At 38.2% G+C, this 27,583-nt stretch overlaps 1 protein-coding gene across 5 annotated transcripts in view; it reads left to right on the forward strand.

The window, feature by feature from the left end:
- dgkg (diacylglycerol kinase, gamma) overlaps positions 1-27,583 on the forward strand; it is a 527,377-nt gene that overhangs the window by 242,233 nt on the left and 257,561 nt on the right. For all 5 annotated transcript variants that reach the window (XM_072578849.1, XM_072578848.1, XM_072578852.1 and 2 more), the window contains 2 exons: positions 3,382-3,552; positions 25,675-25,724. In XM_072578849.1, coding sequence (XP_072434950.1) covers positions 3,382-3,552; positions 25,675-25,724 — 221 coding nt within the window. The remainder of the gene's footprint in view (positions 1-3,381; positions 3,553-25,674; positions 25,725-27,583) is intronic.

Genomic DNA, 27,583 nt, shown 5'->3' on the forward strand with positions numbered 1-27,583 from the left:
TTTCTGAAGGCTTCCCATTTTCCATCTGTCCCTTTACCTTCGAACATCTGCCCCCAGTCAACTTTTGAAAGTTCTTATCTGATACCTTCAAAATTAGCCTTTCTCCAATTTAGAACTTCAACTTTTAGATCTGGTCTATCTTTTTCCATCACTATTTTAAAACTAATAGAATTATGGTCACTGGTCCCAAAGTGCTCCCCCAATGACACTTCAGTCACCTGCCCTGCCTTATTTCCCAAGAGTAGGTCAAGTTTTGCACCTTCTCTAGTAGTTACATTCACACAGTGAATCAGAAAACTTTATTGTACACACTTAAAAAGAATTCCTCTCCATCTAAACCCTTAACACTATGGTAATGCCAGTCTATGTTTGGAAAGTTAAAATTCCCGACCATAACCATTGTATTATTCTTACAAATAACTGAGACCTCCTTACAAATTTGTTTCTCAATTTCCCTCTGAGTATTAGGGCCTCCGTAATAGAATCCCAATGAGGTGATCATCCCTTTCTTATTTCTCCGTTCAACTCAAATAATTTCCCTGGATGTATTTCCAGGAATATCCTCCCTCAATACAGCTGTCATGCTATCCCTTATCAAAAACTCCACTCCCCTCCTCTCTTGCCTCCCTTTCTGTCCTTTCTGTAGCATTTGGATCCTGGAACATTAAGCTGCCAGTCCTGTCCATCCCTGAGCCACGTTTCTGTAATTGCTATGATATTCCCCGTCCCATGTTCCTAACCATGCCCTGAGTTCATCTGCCTTCTTTATTAGGCCTCTTACATTGAAATAAATGCAGTTTAATTTATCTTGTTCTTTTATCTTAATCTACCTTATTCTCTGCTTTGTCCCTGCTGCCCTGACTGTTTGACTCGCTTCTTTTCTCAACTGTACCAGTCTCAGATTGATCTCTTTCCTCACAATCTCCCTGGGCCCCACCCCATCACCTTTAATAGTTTAAATCTTCTTGAGCAGCTTTAGCAAATCTCCCTGCCAGTATATTACTCCCTTTCCAATTTCACTGCAATCTATCCTTGTACAGGTCACTTCTATCCCAAAAGAGATTCCAATGATCCAACTATGTGAATCCTTCTCCCACAAACCAGCTTCTCAGCCATACATTCATCTGCTCTATCCTCCTATTCCTACCCTCACTAGCTCGCAGCACCGGGAGTAATCCAGGTATTACTACTCATTTTCAAATTCCTGCCTAACTCTGTATATTCTCTCCATTTTACCATCACGACTCAAATTATTGACACTTTGTATACAGAATAATCGCAAGTTTGATCGTGACTCTCGAATTGAAGACTAGAAACCCTTACTACTTCCTGGAAAAGTGTCAGCAGTTAATAAGAAAAAAACACTTTTTATGCAGCCAGTTAATAGAAATATAACTGAAGAGAAGTTTTACCTCTTTTGAAAGTCTTACACTCAAAATAAAATTAACTGCTTTCAATGAAAAAAGTTTGATGTTGTTTGTGTAGAGAACTGGCAGTAGCATTTAATTCAATAAAAATGAAAGTCAGTCTCCCAGTTTGTCCATAATTCATCTCTTGACAACTTGCTATAGTTCCGAAGTGATGCTGCAAGATCATGTGTATTGAACTCTGGAAAGTATTTGTGACACCCATCTGACCTATTGACAGAATCCCAGTTTCTGGTTCTGTGAAAGCTTTTTTTAACAGTCCAGTCAGAGACTATTTCTTTCCCAGATTTCCACTAAATTTTTACTTTTTAATGCAGTCCTTCTCCTTTTCATCCTCTCTTATTTGAACACTCCCTAACTAATTTAGTACCCTAATATGTGCTTACAGTTTATTGTGATGCTAACTTGGAAAACAATGTGTTATGTTGATTACTAACTTATACAGACCCAGTGATCTACATAAAGCATAGCTGGAAAAGAGGCCCTTCACCACATAAATATTCTTTGGCTTCAATCATGCAGCTAGTCAGCAAGGTCATTTACAAAGAACAAGCAACACTGATACAATTCTTCAGCATCAGTCGACTAAATATTGCTTGGGAGCAGAAAGATGCATTTACCAGGAAAATGAATTGTCAAAAATGTTTGTAGTACATAAGTACAAATATCTGTAGTGTATTTTGAACTAAAACATCTTTCAATCTGTTGGCTAGAACAGTTCAAGAATTTTTTAAAAAGCATTCCGCTGGCAGCCATATTGAATCATTTCATTTCTTCAACAATTATCTATCAGTGAAGAAGTATGTGACATTGTTTGAACCAAAATTATTTCAAACAAAATAAAGGCAGAACAGGACCAAATACTGTGCTAACAATGGTTCCTCCAACATGGTACCAGGAGCTAGTTTCTTGAGCATAAGAAAGTGGGTATTTGTTGCTGCTTGCAAGCTATTTGGCTTTAAGAGGAAAGAATATTTTTGATAGCATTTTTGTTTACAATGAAATATTTTCTACTTCACAATGTGTAATTTTAAAAAATGGTAATAGGTACACTCCACAATCTAGTATAATTACAGCAATGTGACTCATTGACAACTGATAGAATTATTATCTTTACATTTATGCATGCTCACACTAAATCACAGTATATCAAAATACATAATAGTGACATCAATATAACACTTGGTGGTGGGGGGTGGTAGCTTAACACACACAGTTCATCTCAAACTCTTTTAGTCATTCTACTACCATGATTATTAGGTCCACTTCATTTTATTGCAATAAACATCAGTGACAAAACCAGCATTTTCGAGACTATCAACACAAGGATTAGTTTGCTTCGCACATTCCTTCAGCTCTTTATCCTTGCCTTAGGCCCGTTTTCTACATGTGCAGTAGAAAGCTGCTGTAAACCTATCTGTTGACCCTACAAACAGAGCAGGACATTGAGATACAAATCATTGTTCCTTCAAAGGTGCCCCAGATAAAAATTTTTGATGTTCATTGAAAGAAGAGTATACCCATATCACCAAACTTCTAATGTCTTCGCCCATTGTACCAATGTCCACTCAAGTGAATATCTATGATAACCTGACCACTATCTAATTCTTTTGCATTTATCTGTGCAGATGCACCAATGACAGTTGGTTTTCTCGGTATTGTCAGTATGCATCAATGATATTGAGTTCCTTGGTGTTTAACTGGTTAGTGTTCTATGTTGCTAAGTGATATGTATCAGTGGTTTATGTCATGAGTTTAATACAATAGGATTCAATTTCAGCTTGCCACTCTTGCTAGATTTAAAAGGACATTTTTTTTAAATCATCGACAGACAAGCTAAGCATTATAGAAGTTACTGGCATTCATGTCAACTGCACTTTTTCTCCAATCCACAAGTGACTGTGCCAGAGCATTTAACATTGTTAAGTTGATTTTGTTCCTTATTTTTCCATAGGTACAAAATGCTTAGACAAGAAGATGAGTTTAGCACTTCGGAAGAGTCACAGTCCTCTAAAGACATCATCTCACATGCTACAGTCACAGTTGCCACAAGTGGTGTTTCTAAAGGATATTGTTTGTTATCTGTCACTATTGGAACGGGGACGAGCTGAAGACAAGTTGGAATGTAAGTTTCTGCAGGTTTGATTGAAATGAACAGTTGACCAATACAGTACCGTAATTTTATGCTGGAAGTAGCACATTGGTACTTTTCATCAAGTTACATCTATATTGCAGCTTAAATGTAGCAAATCTTTCCTTAGTGAGGCACTGGACAAAGCAGAAAATGGAGAAGTGTGTTAGATTAGATTAGATAAGATTACTTACAGTGTGGAAACAGGCCCTTCGGCCCAACAAGTCCTCACCAACCCTCCAAAGTGCAACCCACCCAGACCCATTCCCTTACACCCGGAGGCAACCCACGCAGACACTGGGAGAATGTGCAAACTCCGCACAGACAGTTGCCTGAGGCCGGAATTGAACCCGGGTCTCTGGTGCTGAGAGGCAACAGTGCTAACCACTGTGCCACCATTAATGTACAGAAATTGAGGTGCAACCAGAGATAGGCTTTGAGGAATACGTTTGAAGGTGCAACGAGATGTAGCAAGGTAGAGACATTGAATAAAGTTCCAAAGTACTGTGATAGGCTAATTGCTAATGCTGACGTAATGGATGAAGAGTAAATCAGCTAACATCCAATTTTAATGATTACGGGATAGAATTGGGTTGTAACCTGTAGCGTACTTCTGGAATAAATCCATGAGGAATTTTGAAATCATTTAAGTGAGAATTGCATAGAGGATCAATTGTACACTGCCACAGCAATAATGGGATAACTGGAATTATGTCATTTGATGTTAATCTTAAATTTATACCTACATAAGAATAAATTACACTTGGCAAACATTTTAATGAACAGAAATCAGTTTAATGAATCCTCCAGTCAAATTCATGTGAATTAACTCAAATCTTTTCATTAAAAGGTACAGAGTCTAAAGACGTAGTATATTTCACTATTGCTCAAAAAAAACTATAAGTACACAGAAATTCAACCAATCTCATCTCATTTAAAAATATATGCAAACGAAAGCAAAAGTATAAAGTTTTCGACTTCATTCAAGATCCCCATTTCAGGGGTGGGGATGTTCTGGGTGAAAGTGTCTGCAGTCTCTAGATGCAGATTAGAGTTAATCACCAAGCCTGTTAAGTAGTGAAGTAGACTGCTTAATGGGTCCGTCTGGATTCTCTAGGATTTCATCCCTGTTGTTTTGCAGGTTATTAGATCATCTAGCCATTGCCACTCAGACCCCTTCACCCTGTGCACACACCATGCCAATCCATGCCCCATCACTATCAATGTGTCCTCAAAAATTCTATTCCAACACATGCCAACTGCCCCCAGTGTTTTATAGCCCATTTCCCAATTCATGTCAGTTTGTTGATAATGTTTTGCCCTTACATGCTCCATGCCAACTCATCCAGTAGCCACCATGGGCAGACCTATGGAGCTATCTTGCGATTAAGTAAAACAAAGTTCTAAATATCAATCATCATCTTTACTATATGAATAAACACATCAATTTATGAAAGTCCATTCAAACATTTAAGTCCTATAATCATTTACATAGACAGACTGACTTGTATTCATGCCTCCACATCAAACAGAGCTAATCCTTTAATAATGTCTCTGAATTGTCACTCAAACTGTGAAGCTAGGATTCCCAACTGAGATAATAGGTCATGTAAAGCCACCAATAATTAATGATGTAATGATAATCATAGGGTAATATCAAAGAGCTGTTGCAATTGCTAGATCAAATTTTTAAATCCTCAATGGCATGGGCAAGCTTTTCAATTTAAGGGGCCGGTGATTTAAATAACAGTGTGGCATGACAAGACAAACACTCAAGCCAACAGCTAATCACTCCAAAACTGAAGGAGGTGGTTACCTCACTTGCTGCATGTAACTTCTATCAACCTTCAATAATTGGTACAACCACTCTTAGTCTGTATTGTGACGCTTCCAATTCTGAGACCTTTACTGCAGCATAAATGGTGTCAGTTTCAACTCTGTTCTGAGTTCAAATGACCAGATTTGAGTTTCCAGCACATGAATCAAGACCTCTGTCACCCCTAATCCCACTACTGGCAAAAATGGGATTTGTCAGAAATGATCTGGTGAAGATATATTCCCACAGAGGGGCAAGGTAGCAAACAAATCCAGAGTTGCCTGGGTGACAAAGGAAATAGAGATTAAGATAAAGAACACAATGCCAACATCACTCCGAAATCAAGTGAACTGAGAACTCGGCTGAACATAGAAGGTTGAGAACAATTGAGAAAGCAAATAAAAGCAAAAGAAATTTGAAAAGACACTGGTTGCAAAAATGAAAGGAACCAATCGTCTAGTATAAGGATATAAACAGTAAGAGTAGTAAAGAGAGGTTTGGGTCCAGCTGAAAATGATGTACTATATGGAGGCATTTGGCATTTACTTAATACTTTGGCTGAGGCATCAACTTAATACTTTGACTTCCTTCCTTGGTGAAGACAGATTCAAAGTAAAAGAGTAGGGAGTTCAGACAGTTGAAGGGTTTAGAATGGATAAGGATGAGATGTTGCTTAGGCTTCCTGTACTAAAGTCGATAAGGCACCAGGACCAAATAAGCTGTATCTGAGGATTATGAGGGAAGTAATAGAAATTCTAAAAATGCAAACCGTAACTTTTCAATCTTCCTCAGACTGAAGGTGTTACCGGAGAATTGTGAATGTTACACCTGTGTTTATAAAATGGCATGAAGATAAGCTCAACAACTACAAAAAAGTCTGTTAAATATTGATGGTGGGGAAGTTTGTCAAAAGAATAATTTCAGTCAAAATGAAAAGTTACTTGTGCAGATGCAGGTCATTTAGGAAAATCAAGAAAAAACTTATGCTTATCTAACTTGTTTGAGGTTTTTGAATTGATGCCCAAGAGCATTGATGAGATTGATGTTGTTGATGTGGTGAGTAAAAAGTACAGCATCCTAAGCATTATCTGTCAGAACATGGAGTACATGAGTAAGGAAACTATGACAACACTTTTATAAAACACTGGTTCAGCCTCAACTAGACTATTGCTTCTATTTTTAGTCACCAAACCTTAGGAAGAATATAAAAATATTAAAAATGGTGATGAAATTATTCATTAGAATGGTTTTAGAGACAAGGAATTTCACTTTTGTAGATAGGTTGTAGAAGAAAAGGTTGAGAGATGATTTGATGAAAGTGTTCAAAATTACAAAGTATCTGAACAGAGGAAATAGGGAGCAACAATTCCCATTTGCGAAGGATCAAGAAATTGATGGCATAATTAAAATAATTGGGAAAAGAAGCAAAGGCAATGTGAGGAAAATCCTTTTTTATACAGTAATTGGTTGGGGTCTAAAATGCACTCCGAGTGTGTGATGGAGGCAGGTTAATTCATGGCTTGGATCAGACATGAAAAGGAAGAATATATTAAGTTATGAGAGAACTACATTTTGAGAGCCAGCACAAGATAAGCTAAATGGTCATCTTGCATACCATAATTGTTCTGTGATTGTAAGAATGTTGTTAGGCACTGAATCATTAAAATCGTATGCACTGCCTGATAGATGATGGACACAGATTCAATGAGTAGCCTTCAAAAGGGAATTGGTTAAATGCTTGAAGAAAAACAAATTGGAAGAATATGGCAAAGATCAGAGCAGTGAAACTAAATATTGCAACTCAGGAGAGCCAACATAGACTTTATGGGCCAAGTGGTCACCTTTTGTTCTTTAATATTCTAAGATTGTGGTTATGCAGTGTATCTGGTTAACTCATGAGCAGAAACCCAGAATTCAAATGTTGGGTATTAATTTATAATGGCCATGACAAAGTAAAACAAAAAATAAATTTTAAGAACAACGCACAGTTTTGCTAATATCTGAATTATCCTTACAAGATAGTAGCTTACATTTTAAGCCAGCACTGTAAAAATGTTTCCTTGTTTTCAGTGGATGATTGTTTAAAAACAGCACAAACATAATCACCTTGGAGTGAGACCAAATTAAATAGGCCACCCCATTGTGCTGGATTCAATCTGAACTCAAACTGTTTTGATTTAAATCAAACCCTGCAGTCTGAATGAAAAGTAATTTGGATTCCCTACTGCTGGTTGCATATGGCACTGCCTTTATTTAAATTGACAAAAATGCATGATCAACCTTGAGACATGATATCAATGGTGATGTACACATGAAAAGTCTGAATCAAATCAATCGCTTCACCTTGCAAAGAAAGGGATACTGCACAATCTCGATCGAATGTGGTTGTCATATTTTCACTCTTGATTTACTGTGCAAGTACCCACGGTGAAGATCAGGAGTATAACTCTGCCCCACATTACCAGTGTCTGTGACTCCACAAACTGTCCATTAATCACTTTGAATTAAATAATGAAATGCAAACTTTATCCCCACATTTGGTGTTATTTAGACTTTATTACTGGAGAACTCTTTTAAGATTTTGATATGAAATTCTTTAAAAAGTTGAGTTTTGACATTGGGTGTTCAGATTTTGGGCTATAACAAATGTACTTGCTAGTATTCGCTCGTTTAGAAATGAATAATATAATTGTAGAGGGTATATTTGCATTTTATTTTTGTGAAAAGCTGAAGTGGATTTAGCTCTTGCAGCATTTTAAAAAAGGACAAAATCTTCTGCAATTTTTTCACTAAACAATGTGCACTTTTACACATTGACAAAACCAAATCAATTTAAACATTTTTAAGTGTATTTATCTTCTGGTTGAACATTTAGTACAACAGTGGTGCTAGTGCTTTCGGGATTGTTGGTTAGACATGCAATGAGAATTGAATACAGTAACAAGGTACTGTGGTTATAAGAAATTTTATATGGAGTAATTGATTTTTTTTTAAATGTTGAGGATCTATATGGAATGTATTGTAGTTATTAGTTGTGTTTGAAAGATGTAGCAGCACATTGGAACAAAGAAGGTAATTGATATTAAACAGCAGCTACCACAATGAATATTTATACAATATTTGTCTTGTAATAAAACATTCTGAGGCACTTCACAGGAGCACTTTACAACAAAGTGTGTCACCCTGCCACTGAAGGACATATAAGGAAAAATAACTTAATGTTTGGTGAATAATGTAGGTTTTAAGGAGTGACTTATACACTCCACCTCTCTTGTCTAAGTATAACACTATAAAGGAGGGAATTACAGAATGTAGAGTTTTGACAACCAAAGTAGTGCAGCAATTAGATACACTGATATTTGAAATCAGAATTAGATTAGCTCAGATATTTCAGAAGGTTGTGGGGCTAAAAGAGACTATAGTGTTAGGGAGGGATGATGCCATAGAGGGACTTTACGTCGAGCATTAGAATTTTAAAACTGAGACATTAATGCTTTCAGTTAATGTGTCTTTCATTGATTTCTTAACACTTGGGTTGATTTTGTTTTAATCTTACACAATTAGATTTCATTTATATTTTTGCCTTTTTGAATTGAATGGTATTTTAACATTTTTTGTAACATCGAGATTGATTATGTAATCGCAGTCCTTTGCTGTAGAACAGAAATGATGTCACAGGACCAGGGTACAGCTGTTACATTGTTGTGTCACTAGTGTAAGACTCATTTTTCTTGAATAGGTTGAATAAATGCTGCACTTTAAATGTGTCTGTAACCGATATTGAAGTTTATTGTAATATTATATCAAGTGTATTGTAAATTGTAAAGGAGTTGTAAAGGAGTTCAATATTTTAATTTAAGGCATTTTTATTTCAGAGGAATGTTAAACTATGTTCTGCTAGTTATATGTATTACTGCCATGGGATGTGGATGTTTTCAGTTAAATCTGTTGTAATTTTTGATTAGATCTATTTTACAGCAGGGATGAAAATAAACTTTTCCACATGAACATTGAAGTGAATTAAGAGCTGACCAAATCAATGTGTGAACTTGTATCTAGCACCAATTAGAAAACGTATCAAAAATGTTTTCTATTGATGTACAACCAATTTATTTACCCTTCAATATTAGCGAGTTTTGAGAAGATTTGTAGCTCAGGTTGAGTTTCTGGATGTAGGTTTGCTCACTGAGTTGAAAGGTTCATTTTTTAGATGTTTGTCACCATACTAGGTAACATCATCACTGAGTCTCTGGATGAAGTACTGGTGATATGGCCCACTTTCTATTTATGTGTTTAGGTTTCCTTGGATTGGTGATGTCATTTCCTGTGGTGACACAGTTTCCTGTGGCAAAGCCATTTCTGGTTCTTTATCTCGGGGTAAATAGGATCCAAGTCATTGTGTTTGGTCATACAGTTCCGGTTAGAATGACATGCTTCTAGGGATTCTCGTGTGTGTCTCTGTTTGACTTGCCCTGGGATGGATGTGTTGTCCTAGTCGAACTGGTGTCCTTCCTTATCTGTAATAAGGATAATAGTGAGAGTGGGTCATGCCTTTTTGTGGCAGGTTGATGTTCATGTATCCTGGTAGCTAGTTTTCTGCTTGTTTATCCAATATATTGTTTGTTACAGTTCTTGTAAATTATTTTATAAATCACATTAGTTTTGCTTGTTGTCTATATAGGATCTTTCAAGTTCATTAGCTGCTGTTTTAGTGTGTTGGTGTGTTTGCGGGCTACCACGATGCCAAGAGGTCAGAGTAGTCTGGCAGTCATTTCCGAGGGGTCTTTGATGTAGTGGAGAGTGACTAGGGTTTCTGGATGTGTTTTGTCTGCTTGTTGCATTTGTTGCTGAGAAATCAGACTGTGTTCATTGGGCACCCATTCTTTTTGAATGCACTGTGTAGGTAATTTTCCTTTGCTCTGCGTAGTTCCTCTGTGCTGCATTGTGTGGTGGATTGCTGAAATAATGTTCTAATGCAGCTTTGTTTGTGGGTGTTGGATGATTGCTTCTGTAAGTCAGTATTTGGTCAGTGTGTGTGTTGTTTTCCTGCAGATGCTCATTTGAAGTTCCCCACTGGCTGTTCGCTCTACTGCGACATCTAGGATTGGCAGTTTATTGTTTTCCAGGATGTGGACAAGAAAGATTTCTTAGCAGCATTAGAAGAACAACACTGAAAGACAACCAACTCACAGAGGAAATGCAGCAAACCATCAGACAGACAGTCACACCAATATTAAGCAGGAAAAAGGAAGGAAACACACTCAATGCACAGGAAAGGAAAGAGCTAGAAAGACTTAAAAAAAAAAGTTGTTATCCTGCCTGCAGACAAAGGATGCTTGACAGACATTTTAAATCAAAGAAACTACATTGAGAAAGCAAACACACTACTTCCAGATACCAACACTTACCAACAAGTGGCGATAGACCCGTCCCCATAACTAGAGAACCAAATCACAGCCCTAGTCAAAAAAATTTCAGACATCTAGAGAAATAAATAAGACCGACTTCCAAAAAAATTAAACCATATGGATCCAACACACCACACTTCTACAGATTACCCAAAATTCACAAACCAGGAGTCCTCCTCAGACCCATAGTCTAGCTACCTGGAACACCAACTTACAGATTGACCAAGGAGCTACACCAAAAATTAAAACACTTAGTAGAAGACTCGCGCCACTCCACTCCATCCACTCCACCCAAGAATTCCTGAAGACTGTCAAAGACACCAAGATAGAAGAGGATGAAATAATGGTCTCCTTTGCCATAACAGCCCTGTTCACATCCATCAACTTCAACCTGACCAAGGAAACATTGACTATGTTATTCGAAGAACCAAAGACACATACGCCAAACACTACCAACTTCATCAGCAAGGACAATGTTATCAAGCTAGTGGGCCTATGCCTTACCACCCACTTCACCTTCAATAAAAAAACCTACAGAGGTTCGCGATTTGAATGACACCTTTGTCATTAATAAATGAAACAAATTAGAGGAAACCTTCAAGATCACCAAAATACCCTTGTTGGCATAAAATTCACTAAAGAGGAGGAAAACAACCACAAACTGCCATTCCTAGATATAGCAGTAGAGTGTACAGCCAATGGGGAACTTCAAACCAGCAACTACAGGAAAACAACATGTACTGACCAAATACTGAACTACGGAAACAATCATCCCAACACCCACAAATGAAGCTGCATTAGAACATTATTTCAATGAATCACCACACACTGCAGCACAGAGGAACTACGCAGAGCAAAGGAAAATGACCTATACAGTATTTTCAGAAAGAATGGGTGCCCAATGAACACAGTCCACTGATTTCTCAACATCAAACCCCAGTGAGCAGACAAAACTAGTCCAGAAAACCCTAGTGCAGTACTGACACTGTGCTGCAATGTTGGGAGTACTATCTTTAGGACAAGATGTTAAAGCAAGGACCTGGTCTGCCACATCAAGTGGATGTAGAAATTCCCATTAACACTCTTTCCATTGTCCCAGCGAATCTTTATCTCTAAGTCAGCATCACAGAAAACAAATTGTTTGATCATTACATTTGTTTTATTTGTACGGGCTTTCTGTGCATTTCCTACATTGTAACAATGTAACATTGTAACAATGACTACCCTTCAAAAGTGCATCATTGGCTGTAAAAGTATTTCAGATTAAAAACAAAAATTGTTGGACAGATTCAGCCGGTCTGGCTGTGGAGATAAAACAATTCAGAACAGTCCTGAAGAAGGGGAGTAAAAACAAAAAATGCTGGAAATCACAGTAGGTCAGGCAGCATCTGTGGAGAGAGCAAGCAAGCTAACGTTTCAAACTCAGATGACTTCTTCAGAGCTGACGCGAAGTGTGAAGGGTCACTGCACCTGAAACATTAACTCTGCTTTCAGTCCACAGATGCTGCCAAACCTGAGTTTTTCCAGCAATTTCTATTTTTGTTTCAGATTTCCAGCCATCGCAGTTCTTTTTTGTTACATGTTTTGAAATGTCCAGTGTTTGTTCAAAGCTCTGAACTTGTGAATTTGTTTTAAAAACTAATTGTTTTGAAACATATTTATCATTCCTACTTTTAAATGCAACTGAACATGAAAGATGAAAACTATGCATATGGCAGTTCAAACTTATAACTGCTGTAATGAAGCAAAAGTCTTGACTTGCTGATCTAATTTGTCAAAGATACCAATGCGTTCAGCATTGGATTATCAAGTTGTGGAAAAGCATACTTAAACAGGTAATTGCCCAAGTTACCATTTGTTGTGGATTTCTACCTATTTTAATGAGAAGCACTAAATACTTTTCTGGCAAGCTATTAAAATACCAACTTGGAAGAAAAATTACTATGACATTTGAACAGTGGCAAAAATAAAATTCCTATGAAGATCTATGTGGGTTTTTTACTTCTTCAGATAGATGTGGGAACTGTCCTGCAAGACAAGATATTGGAATTCTTCAGTCATTGTTAATTTCATCCAAGGTTTCTCTTCACAATGATCTTTTAATTTCTCCCGACTTTATTTCTTTCTGTCCTTAACTCTTTTGACATTCTTTTTAATCTGTCTCTTCCATACAATCTTAAAGTAATTGTTTAACCTAGTGTACTTTAAGCAATAATCGCATTGGCTAGGATATAAACGGACTTCATTGGATGATGAATTGAAAAGTTTCATGTGGGATTATTCGCATTTTTTTCCTACAAATCAGCTTTAATTTATGTAGTGTCTTAAATGTGTAAAAATATTTCATGGTGCTTACAGAAGTGTTATCAAGCAAAGCTAGGCAGCAAAACACATTTTGATATAATAAGTGATGATCAAAACCTTGATCAAGAGATAGGTTAGAGGCAGAGTATTTTAGAAGAAACGAAGGTAAAGAGCTTTTGGGAGGAAACTTCTCATTGGTGGAGTTTGGAAAAGAAAGTGCAAAAGGCTGGAATTGGAAGGCACAAATGCTGAATGATTATGGAGCTGGATAATTTTGCAATGTTCACGTGAGGGTGAGGCCAACAAGAGTTGGAAACCAAAGATGAGAATTTTTTTTTAATTGGCATGTTGCCAGATGGGGAGTGAATGTAGGAAGTAGGCAATTGGGACATGGTGTGAGTTAGGATGTAGTTTTTAGATTAGGTTAGATTACTTAGTGTGGAAAACAGGCCCTTCGGCCCAACAAGTCTACACCGACCCTCAGAAGAGCAACCCACCCAGACCCATTCCCCTACATTAACCCCTTCACCTAACACTACGGGCAATTTAACATGGCCAATTCACCTAAACCTGCACATTTTTGGACTCTGGGCGGAAACCAGAGCTCCCGGAGGAAACCCATGCAGACACTGGGAGAATGTACAAACTCCACACAGACAGTTGCCTGAGGTGGGAATTGAACCCGGGTCTCTGGCATTGTGAGGCAGCAGTGCTAACCGTTGTGCCACTATGCCACCCACAAAAGTCAGTTCAGAAACCACAACATTGTGATGGACAGGAATCAAACCCAGGTCAACTGCTTGGAAGGAAGCTATGCTTACTACTATACCACCATCACCCTGCTAATGATGGACTTCAGTTTATGGCATGTGAAAGATGGAAGGGTGGCCTGAATAGCAGTCGGGTTTGGTGTTGCCCATTTTATGCCATTACACATGACTAATTTCTATCCTGATAATCCTGACTAAAATTGCCAACCTGGGGTGGAGATCACTACGTAAGTAGTACTCTGTATTTTATTCATGATGAAAAGGGTTTCCCCCAGTGACATGATATAAAGACAAAATAAAGATGAGGAATGAGTAGATCAGAAAGTATAAATTCGAGGAGAACAGAGGGTATTAAAGTACCCTGATTTGAGGAATAGAAAACTTGACAGCTGACCGTTAACGTGCAGAGAGAAAGTGTTTTTCACTATGTTTATATATAGCTTTGTAACTTGTTTATTGATGTGGACAGGAGAAAGACTATACAGTTTGTATGTGTACAACATACAAGTGAAAACTCTAGAACCTGTTGTACACAATTAAATCATGAGACTCCATACGTCACCCGTATCTAGTGATTATTAGGTAGAATTTGATAGAAACTACATTAAATTAGCAAACATCGAAATGAAAATCCAAATTACCTTCAAATTGTGGACAAAAAATGACTGTGCATTTCTCCCGCGGTGTCACCATATGGTATTGCACTGGAATAACTTGTTACCTAAATCTACTTTCGACACTGTTGCCACTAGATAGAGCTCCAACACAACTGAAACACTTCAGCCAGAATTTGCTGGAGAAGACTACACATTACAGCTTGCCTTCATTGCACAGAGTTTTAAATGTAGGAGTTGAGAGATCATGTTGAGGTTGCACAGGATGGTTCGTGAGGCCACTTAGAGTCAGAGAGCTGTACAGCATGGAAACAGATCCTTCGGTCCAACTCGAAGTGCAGTTTGATGACAATACAACAAAGAACAATAGGTATCTCGGACCAGAATGGCAGGGCAATCTATATAATAACTCCTTTACCAATCAGAATTCATGATTTGGGGGAAAAGCCACAGGATTCCCAAGAGAAGTAAATTTAAGGGGGTGAATTCATTGTCAAACAGCTACAGAAAAGATAAGGGAGTTTGGATTATGAGAGAAAGAAAATGACTATAATCAAACATAAGAAAAGAGTCAAGCTAAAAAGTCATATTTTATCATCCATGAATGTTCAAAATGTGAAGGAATGAGAGAGCATTGTGTTATTGAATTTTTAGTTCCTAAGAAATTGATTGAGAAATTAATTCAAATGAACCAAACTTACACCACTAATTAATAGCCCCAAATATGCATGGCATGTTCATTCATAATTTGCACTCAGTTAAAGCAGTTTTACGACTTACAATGCATGGCAATGTTGAATTGCAACCCAGGCAAAAGTTTTATGGGTATTGGCATGTACCCATGTATCTCTTAGACTAACAATAAATATCATTAATCTCATTGTTGCTTTGACTGTGAAATCTAGCCAAAGTAAATTGTCAATACTTCCTTTAACAAAATGAAAATTTGTGAATATAGATCTGTTCACTAACTACTGCCTTAACTATGTAAAGTTAAAGTAATCATTAAAAAAAATTGCAATTGAATTGTATAACTTTGGAAAAGTATGTTAGCCTGAATTTTAAAAAAATGTTGACTGAATTTTGCAGTAACTATAATAAAAAGCTGCACAGGAAGACTGAAACATTTCTGTTGCAAGAATTTCCCCTTTGCCAACTCTAATTTGAGTCTGATGTCAAGTCTCTAGGCATTCAGCAACAACGAGGTGATTAACTCAGAACGTGACTGCCATGGACTACTGCAGGCTAACAGCAGCAGCGGTGCTATAATTAACCACAGTCTGTAAAAGCATGCCCCAGCCAATCCCTCTATCATTATTAACAAGCTTAAGGGACCAACCCTGGTTCAATGTGGAGCACAGAGAGCATGCATGGAGTAGCATCAAATGGACCTGAAAACAAGTTGCCAACTTGCTGAAGCAACAATCCAGCACTAAATAGAAGCAGCATGCAGAAGACCAAACTGAGTGAACCTACAACCAGCAGATCAAATTAAAGCTGTATAGTTAAATAACTGACTGGTGGAGGAAGTTTCAGGAACATTCCCAAACAGAATAAGGGAGCCCAGCATGCAAGTGCAAAAGCCAAATTTAAAGCATTTGCATTCACATTTTCAGCCGGAAGTGGAAAGTGCACGATATACCTAGACATTCAACATGACAGATTCAAGAAATGGCTGAAGGCACTGGATACAGCAAAAACTTTAGCACCTCAGTGAATTTTGGTTGGAACACTGAAGACATGTGCTTTGGATCCAGATATATCTCTTTTCAAATAGAAGTGTGAATCAGTTTAGAAACACTTAGCTCAATCCTGGATTTTCAAAATGACAGAAAATTGCTCTGTCACTATGAAATGACCCAGTAGCCAAAAGTTGGAAATCCTGCTCCTGATCATGGTTCCTAATTTTTTTTTTTGCAGAGTTGGGGTATTTTTTGTCTGTAAGACTCATGAAGGCACCTGCCCATATAAATCAGCCCCTATTTGTGTCCAGCTTTAGTGACCCAGGTATATGAAATATGTTGAGTGCAAATTAGACGCAGTCTTGAGCTTTGGCATTGTTTTGGTAAACAGAATAACCTTTTGGAGAGGTAAGGTGCTCCTTTTTGTATGGTCCCAGAATGCTGTTTGAGAGGGAAGATGGCATAGATTTGGCACAATATTTGGCTGGTAAGGGTGGCAGTGACAGGAGTTTTGAAGCAACTTTGCGAGCTGGGATGTTGTGTTAGTGGTCCAAACCTCTCACCCCCACATCCAAAATCACCATATTCTACCCTCCGCCCTCATGCTTCCCCATGCTGCCTCCATCCTCTCTCACCCAATAGCATGCCCCCTTAAATCCACCCATGACAATTCCAATCAATCACTCCCCTATTGCGTCCTCGATAATTATTCAACCAGTATGCACTTACAAAATACACTTTTAAAAAAAAACTAACTCCTGAATGAAGGAATGGAACACAAGAATTAGGAGCCAGAAAAAGCCATTCACCTCTCAACCTTGCATCACCATTCTACAAGATCATGGCTGATCTACCCAAGGCTTCAACTCTGTTTTCATGCCAGATGCTCACATCCTCAACTTCCTAATATTTCAAAGATCAATCTACCTTGTCTTAAAATACTTTGATGTAGTTTTCACAACTCCCTGGAGTAGATCATTCCTGAAATGATACACCGGCTCTGATAGGTTGAAGGGAGTCTCTGTCCCTGGCCACAAGGAGTTGTGGATTGTTCAGCTTAATTCATTACAAATGTACAATCCGTCACATGAGGATGAGTAAGCAGCATGGCTGATCAAATTAATCCTGACTGTGAAACAACATTAAACTATGTGTCTATCCTTGTGTTCATCCTAATAATTTGGTGGATTGTTGATCCTCCTGCATCTTCATTTTTACCAGGTCTTAAGTTATACAGTAAGTAAGATGTACCCTAATAAAGGCCATCAACATTGGAGCTTATACTCAATTTGATACCGTAGAAGGATATTTAAACAGTAACAACTCTGCATATCTCATTTGGGTGCAAAATTTCCCATTTTTGTCTGCTTTCAAATGGGCCTTCATCTTGCCTGATTGGTAGAATTGTAAACATACATCAAATCACAGAATTACAGTGTCCATAGTTTTTTTTAAAAAAACGCCAGGAAAAGTCTTTAAGTTAACACAGTTCTTTCTTGTTGAGAATAAATGGGAAAACAGAATTGCTGTAACACCAACCTACCACTTTCATTTATGTCCTTTTTTGTTTTTTACATTGCATGCAGAATCATCAATTCCAAGTGGAATGAGCAGATCATTCGATCTGACCTTCAACTTCAAGCTAGTAAGCTATTGAAATAACCAAGAGTAGATCACCAGATTACAGTTAGAACTGGGAACCAAAGTACCAGTAACAACTGAGACACTCCTCTTCTGTTCTACCCATCTTTACTCCCCCTTCCCCAACCCATGCCATTTAACCTGGAGCAAAGAAAAGAACTATCCTAATTAACATGCATTTATCATACGTCAACCTTCAGTGTGTTCGCCCACCCCATCTTTACTTCATGACTGATTTTTAATATCATGAATTTGCATCAATACTGCAGTCACTTAGACATGAAATAAAAGGTGAATGAGTAGCTTCTTAATTAATCCTTTCCTCCAACATTATTGTTATCAAGGGATATTATGATCACAGTGCAGTCCCATTGGTGATCAGTGGGGAACTAGAGCTAGGATTTCAAATTTAATCATATTATTTCCTTTCTCTGTCGTGCAGGACTGTGACATAAATTTCACACTGAGATTGCTAGCCACCACTGTGGTTGCAGAGATTTACTTGTTAATTAGGAAAGACTCATAATTTCATTTAATTTTAAATGTCTTGTTTCCTAACATATGCTAATTAGAGGTGTTTACCTATTGTCAGTATCAATTTGAATAATGACTTGTGGGTAGCAAAAGGTCTAATTTAATGTCATTGATTATTATTGGGTACATGTTACCAATATCTAAAAGTTTACACTTGGAACTAAATTAAAAGCATCAAAACATTTTATCTCTAACTTAATTGAATTGAAATTATTCTTTTCAGTCATATGTACAACTTGTAAGTTGACTAATAAAGAGGCATTATTTTAAAGCAGGGATTTCTAGCAATAGTTTTAATACTCTGTTCAAGTTATTCCAATGCATATCAATTATTATTTCTATTGGCATTTTCTTAAAAAGTGCATTCACTATTTCCCTTTTTTTTTAAGATGAATCACGAGAGTTATGAGGAATACCTGAATGTAAGGAGTACAAGGAAAAGGCCAGCATCTGTCTTCTTTGTCTTCTACCTACTAGCAGTAGCAGAATCCAATGTTGTTCAAGTTATCAACTTATTTATTGCACTGAATCTGTATTACTTAGTCAAAGATCCAGACATGAGGCTAATAAAGCCCCAGTGATAGAAAATTAAGTGGACCATAGCTTTAAACTTACCTGTCCCTCCAGACAATGCTACACTTATCACGCTTCAACTTATTCATAAACCGTCTTCCAAAATGTCATTATTCGAAAGACATTATTAATTTGCATTTGAATAAGTCATTGCTAACTCCTTATATCATCTCCTTGGAAAGATACTTTCCTGGATCCGACTTTTTCTCAATGTTTCAATAGATCTGTTTTGAACTTACCCCCCATGGGGGAGAAAATCTCTCACATTTAACAGTCATAAAATGAGCTAGATTTGAATTAGCTGTCTCAAATGCAGTGTTAGTTGCCTCTTTTCCTGTTAATAGGTTTTTTTTTTAGCTTAGATTACATTACAGTGTGGAAACAGGCCCTTTGGCCCAACAAGTCCACACCGACCCGCCGAAGCGCAATCCATCCATACCCCTACACTTACCCCTTACCTAAGATTAGTGGAAATTTAGCATGGCCAATTCACCTGACCTGCACATCTTTGGACTGTGGGAGGAAACCCACGCAGACACGGGGAGAACGTGCAAACTCCACACAGTCAGTCGCCTGAGGTGGGAATTGAACCTGGGTCTCTGGCGCTGTGAGGCAGCAGTGCTAAACACCGTGCCGCCCACTTCATGTCAAGTTGCAGTGTTGATACAACTAAATCCCCAGCCAATGCCAAACTAGAGGGATTATGGACTTTGGATATAACCAAATATCTGTAGTCTACCACAAAATTATGAGCCGATCTATGCTTTATGAAGTTCAGCATCAATAAACAAAAGATTTTGCGTTTCAGAAGAGAGAATATGAGGTACCCATAATAAATGTATGGAGTAGAACTTGTATTGAGGGATGTTGAAAGTGACTGTGTCCTGTGGCTTGGTATTTTATACCCAAAAGGCTCTAGGTGGCAAAAAGTAAAACAAATACGATGATTATAATAAAACCACTGAGTTCACTTCCCTCGAGACATTCCGAACATTTAAGTGACTTGGTCGAATATGTTTGTACCTCTATTTAACAATTTATATTTTTGTAATATAGCGAGGTGCTAACCAAACTGATCTTTGAGAACAACTTGATCATCTAGACAGTTCTGAAAAATCATTTAATATAAAAAATTCAATAGATTAGAAAATAAACTGGAAACATTACTTTTACGTCTGCCAAGACAACAAGACAAGAAACCCGAATTCTCTCAGCCCGGAATGATGTGGACAATGCCTAATTAGTAGGTAAAATTTGGCAAGTTTGGAAAAATGATATTCCTGATGTTGAGGAACAGAGTCTGTTGTTCCACCCAAGGATTCAACAATAGGACACAAATCTTCCTTGTGAGCAGTGAGAGGACTATTTCGCATGCAGATACATCTCATTATTACTTTTGCCACATTTACATGCATTTGGCTATTCTCCTGTGTGGCAGAGAGAAACTGGTTGGTGACAATTCCTAACACACAGGAGTCTCCATGGATAGTGACTGCCTACACCTCCATTCACAGGTTGACATTGCACATGCACCAGCTTAATCACATCACCACTGCATACCTTCAACTCACTTACAATACAATAATCCCCTTTGAAGCACATTGTAGCCTTTCAGAGGAATGCTGTTGCCAGACCACTTTGTGCACAGAGACAGGCACCTGTCTCATGCATTGGAGCAGAGTGCAGCTCAGAACTCTTCATAGGAAAAGGAGTGAGCCATTCTCTGAGATCATGGTTTTCTTAGTACTTGCTCACTTTGCGACTGCTTGGATGTCCTCACAATCTCTGCCTTGTATTGCCTTGTGATTTGCTGCTTTATTCAAAGGTTCCAGCTTCACAGTAGTTCTCTCTTGCCTTGTCCTCTAGTGCAGAGTCAAAACAAGGCAATTGTAATGGGAGTCGGCAATGATCAGTCAAAGGAGAGGACACATTGCTGTACGTTATCATGCTTAATTGATGACACAACTACAGCATAATCAAGCAGCTTGTGCAGCAAAATAGCTGCAATGCTTCCACCAAATGGCCATGCCCCCAAGCATTCGCGGATAAAGCCTCAGTCAAGTTGAGAGGAACTGTTGTCAATTTGGGGATCCCACCACAGTTGGTCAAAGGCAGCATCCAGTCTCAGTCCAAGGGCCTGAACGTGTTCAGTCAGCTGCTTTGAGTGGTCAGGGCCAGGGGTTTTGTGTTATTACACTCCAGGGTGTAGGCCATGGTCAATTCAGCAGGTCTAATGCCACCAATCTGGGGAGCAGCAGTAAGTGAGGGCTGTCATCCTAAGTCAGTCAATGGGGTGGATCTGTCCTGGAGTCTATTCGCCAAATGTCAAGGATACCACTGTAGAAGCGAGTTGGGGATGGTTAGATATGTAAGTTGGAGGCAACATACTGAGATGTGGGGGCGGAAGGTGGTGGGGACAATAAGTGTGATATCAGGAGGAGAGATGATAGTCCATTGAAGGGCATAAGTTGCTGCGGGACAGCCACAGTGACAATGACTTTAATAGGGGTGCAGTGCATCCTGATGGTTGTCATGGTTAAACTGCAGACCTGAGGTTCAGGGGTAGTATTGTGAGAGGAAGATCTAAATGAAAGAATTGATTGGGAATGTGTGGATAATTCAACTGATAGGTTCAACAAGAAATGCAAGGACAAAAGGATCATGAAGTTTCAATGGTCCCTAAGAATGCCAACAACTCAATCTATCATGCCTTCTATCATCGTCCAAATCATAAATGCACAATAGAAGTTAAAATAGCCACCACACTCGTAGTGGGTGAAATAAATGGCTTTTCTGTCTGAGGATCTCCTTTGTTAGTGAGATAATTGCATTCATCAGGTATTAAGTACAGGTTGAAATAATTCCACTGAGGCCACTCTATCACCAAATCACCCTTTATTTACACATGAACAGTCCTTAGCTATTGTACTTCCTCGTTCAGAATCAGATACCAGAGTGTCAGTGACTCTAACACTCTCTTTTTAAATGTCAGCCAGGCTTTCTGATTGGACCAGATTAACAGATTATCAGGAAACTCATATTCTGAGGTCCAGTGGCTGACCTCTTATCAATCACTATACAAGTGAAAGACATCCATAATCACAGAATCCTGCATGTGAAATGCACAGAATGTCCACAACTAATCTAGATCATATTGTTGGTCATGACAAATTTATTGTAGTCATCTTAGTGCAGTAAAAGTAATTGCAGGTGAACCATAATTCCCAAAGACAATCCAAAATCTCATGGAAGGGCACAGAACTGATTTTTCTCTCATCTTGAACAGTAAGTATTTGCCAACATGCTCTTTGTATGCAATGCTGCCTTTCTTAGGTGGGTGGGGTGAGCTGAGTTTCAGTAATTCCACGTCATGTTTAATCTCTTCCTGTATTGATGCAGCTTGGCTTGTACTCCAGAATAAGGTCTGTTATGTCCAAAGTCCATGTAGATGTGCTCAGTGGCCTTCTTTATTGGAGTCCACCAAGTCCCACCACCACAACAACAATGCTAACTACTCACATGGCTAAGGAGTTGTACTGTGTCTGAAATACCCTACGTAGATTCATCAGAGCTATGGCTAATGGATCAAATCACAACAGAGGTCATTGTCATTAAGGCCACTGTGCAACAAAGATCCAAAGAAAAATTAAGGAGGACCAGGTGTGTAAACAAATTCCTGTGGCTGCCAAATAGCCACTACATGAAGAAATTGCAGCTGATAGTCCCAGAAGATGCAGAGGATTTGACTTTATTTATTGTCACATGTGTTTTGTTGTGAAATACAGTGAGATGTGTTATGTAGTGTTGTATCTCTCCGGTGCCATTTTAAAACCCAGCAAAACAAACCAAATCATAGAATATAAAGACAGAAAAGAAAAGTTATAAAGTTCAACTTAACAGTCCATCAGTTCTGTTCTCACTTTACCAACTCTCTGGCAATTATCTAAGGATAAACCAGTTTTTTCACAATCTTAGTGTCACAGTTGATGATGGATGGGCTTTCAATCACATACCTGTGCAATCACTTTGTCCACATCCCCCCCCCACTTTGTTATACTGCCTGACCCTGCTACCACTGCTGGAACAACCATCTTTATCTCCAGGGAAGATCTCCAGTTCCCAGAAGCTGCTGACTTCAGGTGGGACAGGGCTTGAGTGGTGAGGCTCCTGACTGGGCAAGAACCCCAAGGACTTTCTTGCTGATGTCATCAAAGAGGTGACCGTGCTGGTCCAGTGGCAGGGTACACTGGGTGTCCCCATCTACACTGCATGAATGACTGCCTGACAATCGGAAAGATTCAGTTTGATGGTTTCTGTTGTTTCAGATTGAAAATACTGTTCAGAATGTTTTATCTAGCTTACCTGATTTCTTCCTTCATTGTTGTTACCTTTTCTGCGTTGCTCCACAGATTATTTATGTCTTGTTTCAGGAAGTCTGTTGGAAAATTGAAATTGATCTGGTTCCCAGCATTTCAAAAATAGTTTTGAGTTTGACCTTTGATTAGCCTTTTGCTTTTATTTGAATATTTTAAAGTTATTTAGCCACAATAGCATTGATTAAGCCTAATACCTGATGGAGAGAAAGGTGAAGCTAAAAGGTACTTGGTACCAAGGCAAAACAAAAATCAGGGGCTATGGGGGAGAATGCTGCATACATTGCTCAGACATCAAAAAAATCCCCAAGTGTGAAAACAGTTTTTAAAGTGTTTTAATTATCAGGCCTGACGATTTTAACTTGTGTATATTACACTTGTGAGCGCCAATATAATAGTGGGAATAAGATTCACAATCATACGCTCAGTCAGCACCAGATTAGGGCCATGTAAAGAAAAATAATTAGATTTTTTGCCAAAAACTGTTAAATTTAGTATTGAAAGTAATTAACAACTTTGGAAATGTGTGAACTTTCGTGATTGACGTAAAAATTGTGTGGTTTTTATGATTGCTGAGCAGTCGAACTAGCAAAATAAGTCAAATGACAGCAACTTTCAGAAATATGTAATAGCCTGCAAATAAATGTAATACCAGCTTCATTACTTGAAACAGATGTATTGCAGTCCTCAAGCTGACTGAAAGCAATTGAAATGCTACTTTCCCAAGGGTATAGAAGTAGAGATGGGGTCAATGTGATTTTATTTGTAAGGCCACTGTAACACATGTTGCAATGTTTTATTTATACGCTATCTACAAATTAAACACTTTTGAAATTGTTACTTTAATTTTTGATTATTTTTTGCTTGCCATATGGAGAGTTTTTTTTTACATCATGGCATTCTTGCTGAAATTTCAAAACTTATTTTTGAAGTGTTCCATCATCAAACTACATTTCACTTCCACATGATATCATTGCAAATTATATTGTGTTTGTTTTATGCTTCAACATGTTCTTTTGTAGCTAGCCATCCTCTTTCGATATAAGTGGGTGGCATGGTGGCTCAGTGGTTAGCACTGCTGCCTCAAGTGCCAGGGACCTGGATTTAATTTCAGCCTCAGGTGACTGTGTGGAGTTTACACATTCTCCCCGTGTGTGCATGGGTTTCCCTCAGGTGCTCCAGTTTCCTTCCACAATCCAAAGATCTGCAGGTTAGGTGATCTGGCTATGCTAAATTGCCCTATAGTGGACAGGGATATGTAGCTTAGGTGCATTAGTCAGGGGTAAATACAATATAGGATAATAGGGTAGAGGGATGGGTCTAGGTGAGTTACTCTTCAGAGGGTCAGTGTGGATTTGTTGGGCCAAAGGGCCTGTTTCCACACTGTAGGGATTCTATAAATTCTATGATAATACTGACTGAAACAGACCTCACTTTGTAAGTCAGTATCCTCAAGTCACATTATACAGTTCATTGTTTGTTCGGGCTTTGGAGTCATTAAGCTGATGTTTTGTGTATTCCAGTATATTCACTGGTGGCATTGATGCTTCATAATCTAACTGAGAAAATGCTCAAGTGGTGGGGCTACTATCTGCGTATCATCAAACTTTCATACAAGCATCTACTTTATACAGTTGAAGAGGTCCTTCTTGCCATAAAGCATATTGATATTGCATTACATGAACACCCATTTTCCATTGTGTTCAATTTGGAAATATGTTAACGAATGAAATATTTTATCAATTTATGATGTATTGATATAATAAATTGAGAGAGATTAATTCAAAAGTGTGCCTTATTGAAATAAGCTATTGCATTCCCACTATCTAAATAGTATTAAATTTAATGAATTATGAAATGCCAGCAATAGCGTTATGCAGCAGTGCAAAACTGTGCACATTTGCAATAGACCAGGTTTTATTCCAAGGAGGTAGTTTGTCAATATTCCTTACAAGAAGATTAAGGATGAAAGAGATCCTAAAGGCTGCTTAGTTGTTTTTTTCCTTCAGGAATTCTGAAATCGTCTGTCTTCTAGTGGTTTGGATCTTACCTGTATGTAATTGCAGAGCGAATTCTCAAAGACTTTGCAGTTCTTTAGATTGCATTGGTGTAGTGTACATAGCTTAACAGTGCAGTAGGTCCCTGGCACTTTCCAAGTAAACTTGAGAGACAATCCCGACCCCATCTCAAATAATTTTAAAGAGTAAATGATCGAGTTTACCCATTGAAATGTTTCAAACAATTAGCACTGATGCCTTAATACACGACATTAATGTTGATAATCAATGTGCTTTTAACATGTCACGTAAAAAATAAAGTTGATAAATTCAACTCCTAAAAGTAAATATCAAGTTCAATATTAGTGTATATCATTCACTTACTGATATTTATTTTTTGACAGTTATGTTTCGACTCTATGACACAGATGGAAATGGTGTTCTGGACAGTTCAGTAAGTTTTTATTTGATTGTTTAGGAATTTCAGAACTGTAATCCTTGAAACTTGCCGACTCACCAGATATAAAGCAAGGAGATGTTTTTCTTTTCAAGTCTACGTTTTCTTGAATATCACAGCAGAAGTAATAATAGTATTTAACTCTTTTCATGAATGCTATGCAGATTTTACTGTGGTATTGGAATATTGTATATTTCATTGTTTTAAATGGCCACAAGCATTATTCATCCACATAGACATGAGAGCCAAGTTCAGTCCTGACCTCCCCCAAGTTAGTCATTTTGAAACAGGAATCATTGAATAACAATTAAAAACAGCAACCCAAGGCTGTTTCCTTTTACCTGGTCACTGTCCTCACTGCCCTTCTCTATGTCTGGATGCACGGGATAGGTCCCAGCCATCCAAGATTGTCTAAGATTCTGTAAGAATTGAAGATTGCTCTCCCAAGGCAATGCAGTGAACTGTGCAAAAGAAAAATACAGAACATGCGTTTTGATAAATTTCGTTTTGGGGGATAAAGGTGATGTTCGACAGTCTGATAATGAATCATTTCAGTTTCTGATTGAAGCTGGAATGTAGTACATTCGGAGAGACATGCTGGGCTGCTAATGGTAAGAGGGTGATTGGAGGCAAGAGACAACTTCATATCTGAACAAATTTGGTGATCAGCTCTGATCTTCTAAATTTAGTGAAAACCTCTGGTTTTATTGGGCAGCATGGTTTGGGGTGATTTTTTTTTAAAAATACTTGGCAAAGAGCAAGGATGTCAAGAAAATGAGATATAAACCTCATACATTGTTAATTCCATCCTTTTAGTTTAGAAAATTCCTTAATCTAGAGCTTGGGAGACTTAGAAGGGAGCCCATTAGTATTGATGACAAATTGCCTTTTGCAGTTTAAATATATTTAAACTAAGTGAATGTAAACAATTTCACCAGAAGAAGGAAATGCGAGTCTACCGAAAGTAACCTGTTGTTTTCACACTCAATAAGTTAATTAGGTTCTTTCTTCAGCTTTCTTCCCACTGCCAAAAGAAATGTTATTTGCTCTGGAAAAGTGACAATGGTTCAAAGTATAATGGTTCAAACCTGTGTAAGGCACAATTGCTTTCTCTTTCATCTTTGTCTTTATTCTGTTTTAATATGGGGAAAATAAACATGATTTATACAGTGATTTGAATTGATCTTAATATATGTCATTGGTGACAATTCATGTTCTGAAATATACACTGTTGAATTTTACAGAAACCTTTAAACGTTTTGCAACTTAGGCAGAACTGCTGCCAGAACATGAACCAGGTCCCGAGCCCACATGAGTGGGCAGCAGGACACCAGGCGGTGAATTTGGGACGGTGTCCCATTTCTCAAGATGTCAGTCCTGTGTTCAGAACAGCTGCTCAGCAGCCTTTGTAATGGCGGTAGTAAAGGTGCTGAGGCTGCAGGGAGAAAGTGAGGGCACTTTAACATTGAGGCACTCTTGTACAATTTATTTTACTAAATGGGGCTCTGGCTTTTGGACAGTCAAAATAGAGACACAAAGCTATGAGAATGGCTGCTGTTTGTGGGAGACCCCTCCGTGGACCATAAAAGTAGCTAGAATAAGCCCCTGACCCTGGCCTTCCAGGACACCATCACAGCTTATGAGATGGTTTACAAATACACCATAAAATATCAGCGAGGACTGGAAATGGCCGTTACAAAGATAGCATTCATTCATTCATTGCTTGCCTTTGTTTGATGGACAGTGACCGTGCTGTCATACCCACTATTAACAAGTCGTGTGGTGACTGAGTGCTATTAGCATGCCCACCTCATGCTTTCCCCACTCTCTTCCCAAGACCTCCATATTGCACTGGG

This window comes from Chiloscyllium punctatum, chromosome 10, assembly GCF_047496795.1.
Source record: "Chiloscyllium punctatum isolate Juve2018m chromosome 10, sChiPun1.3, whole genome shotgun sequence".
NCBI lineage: Eukaryota > Metazoa > Chordata > Chondrichthyes > Orectolobiformes > Hemiscylliidae > Chiloscyllium > Chiloscyllium punctatum.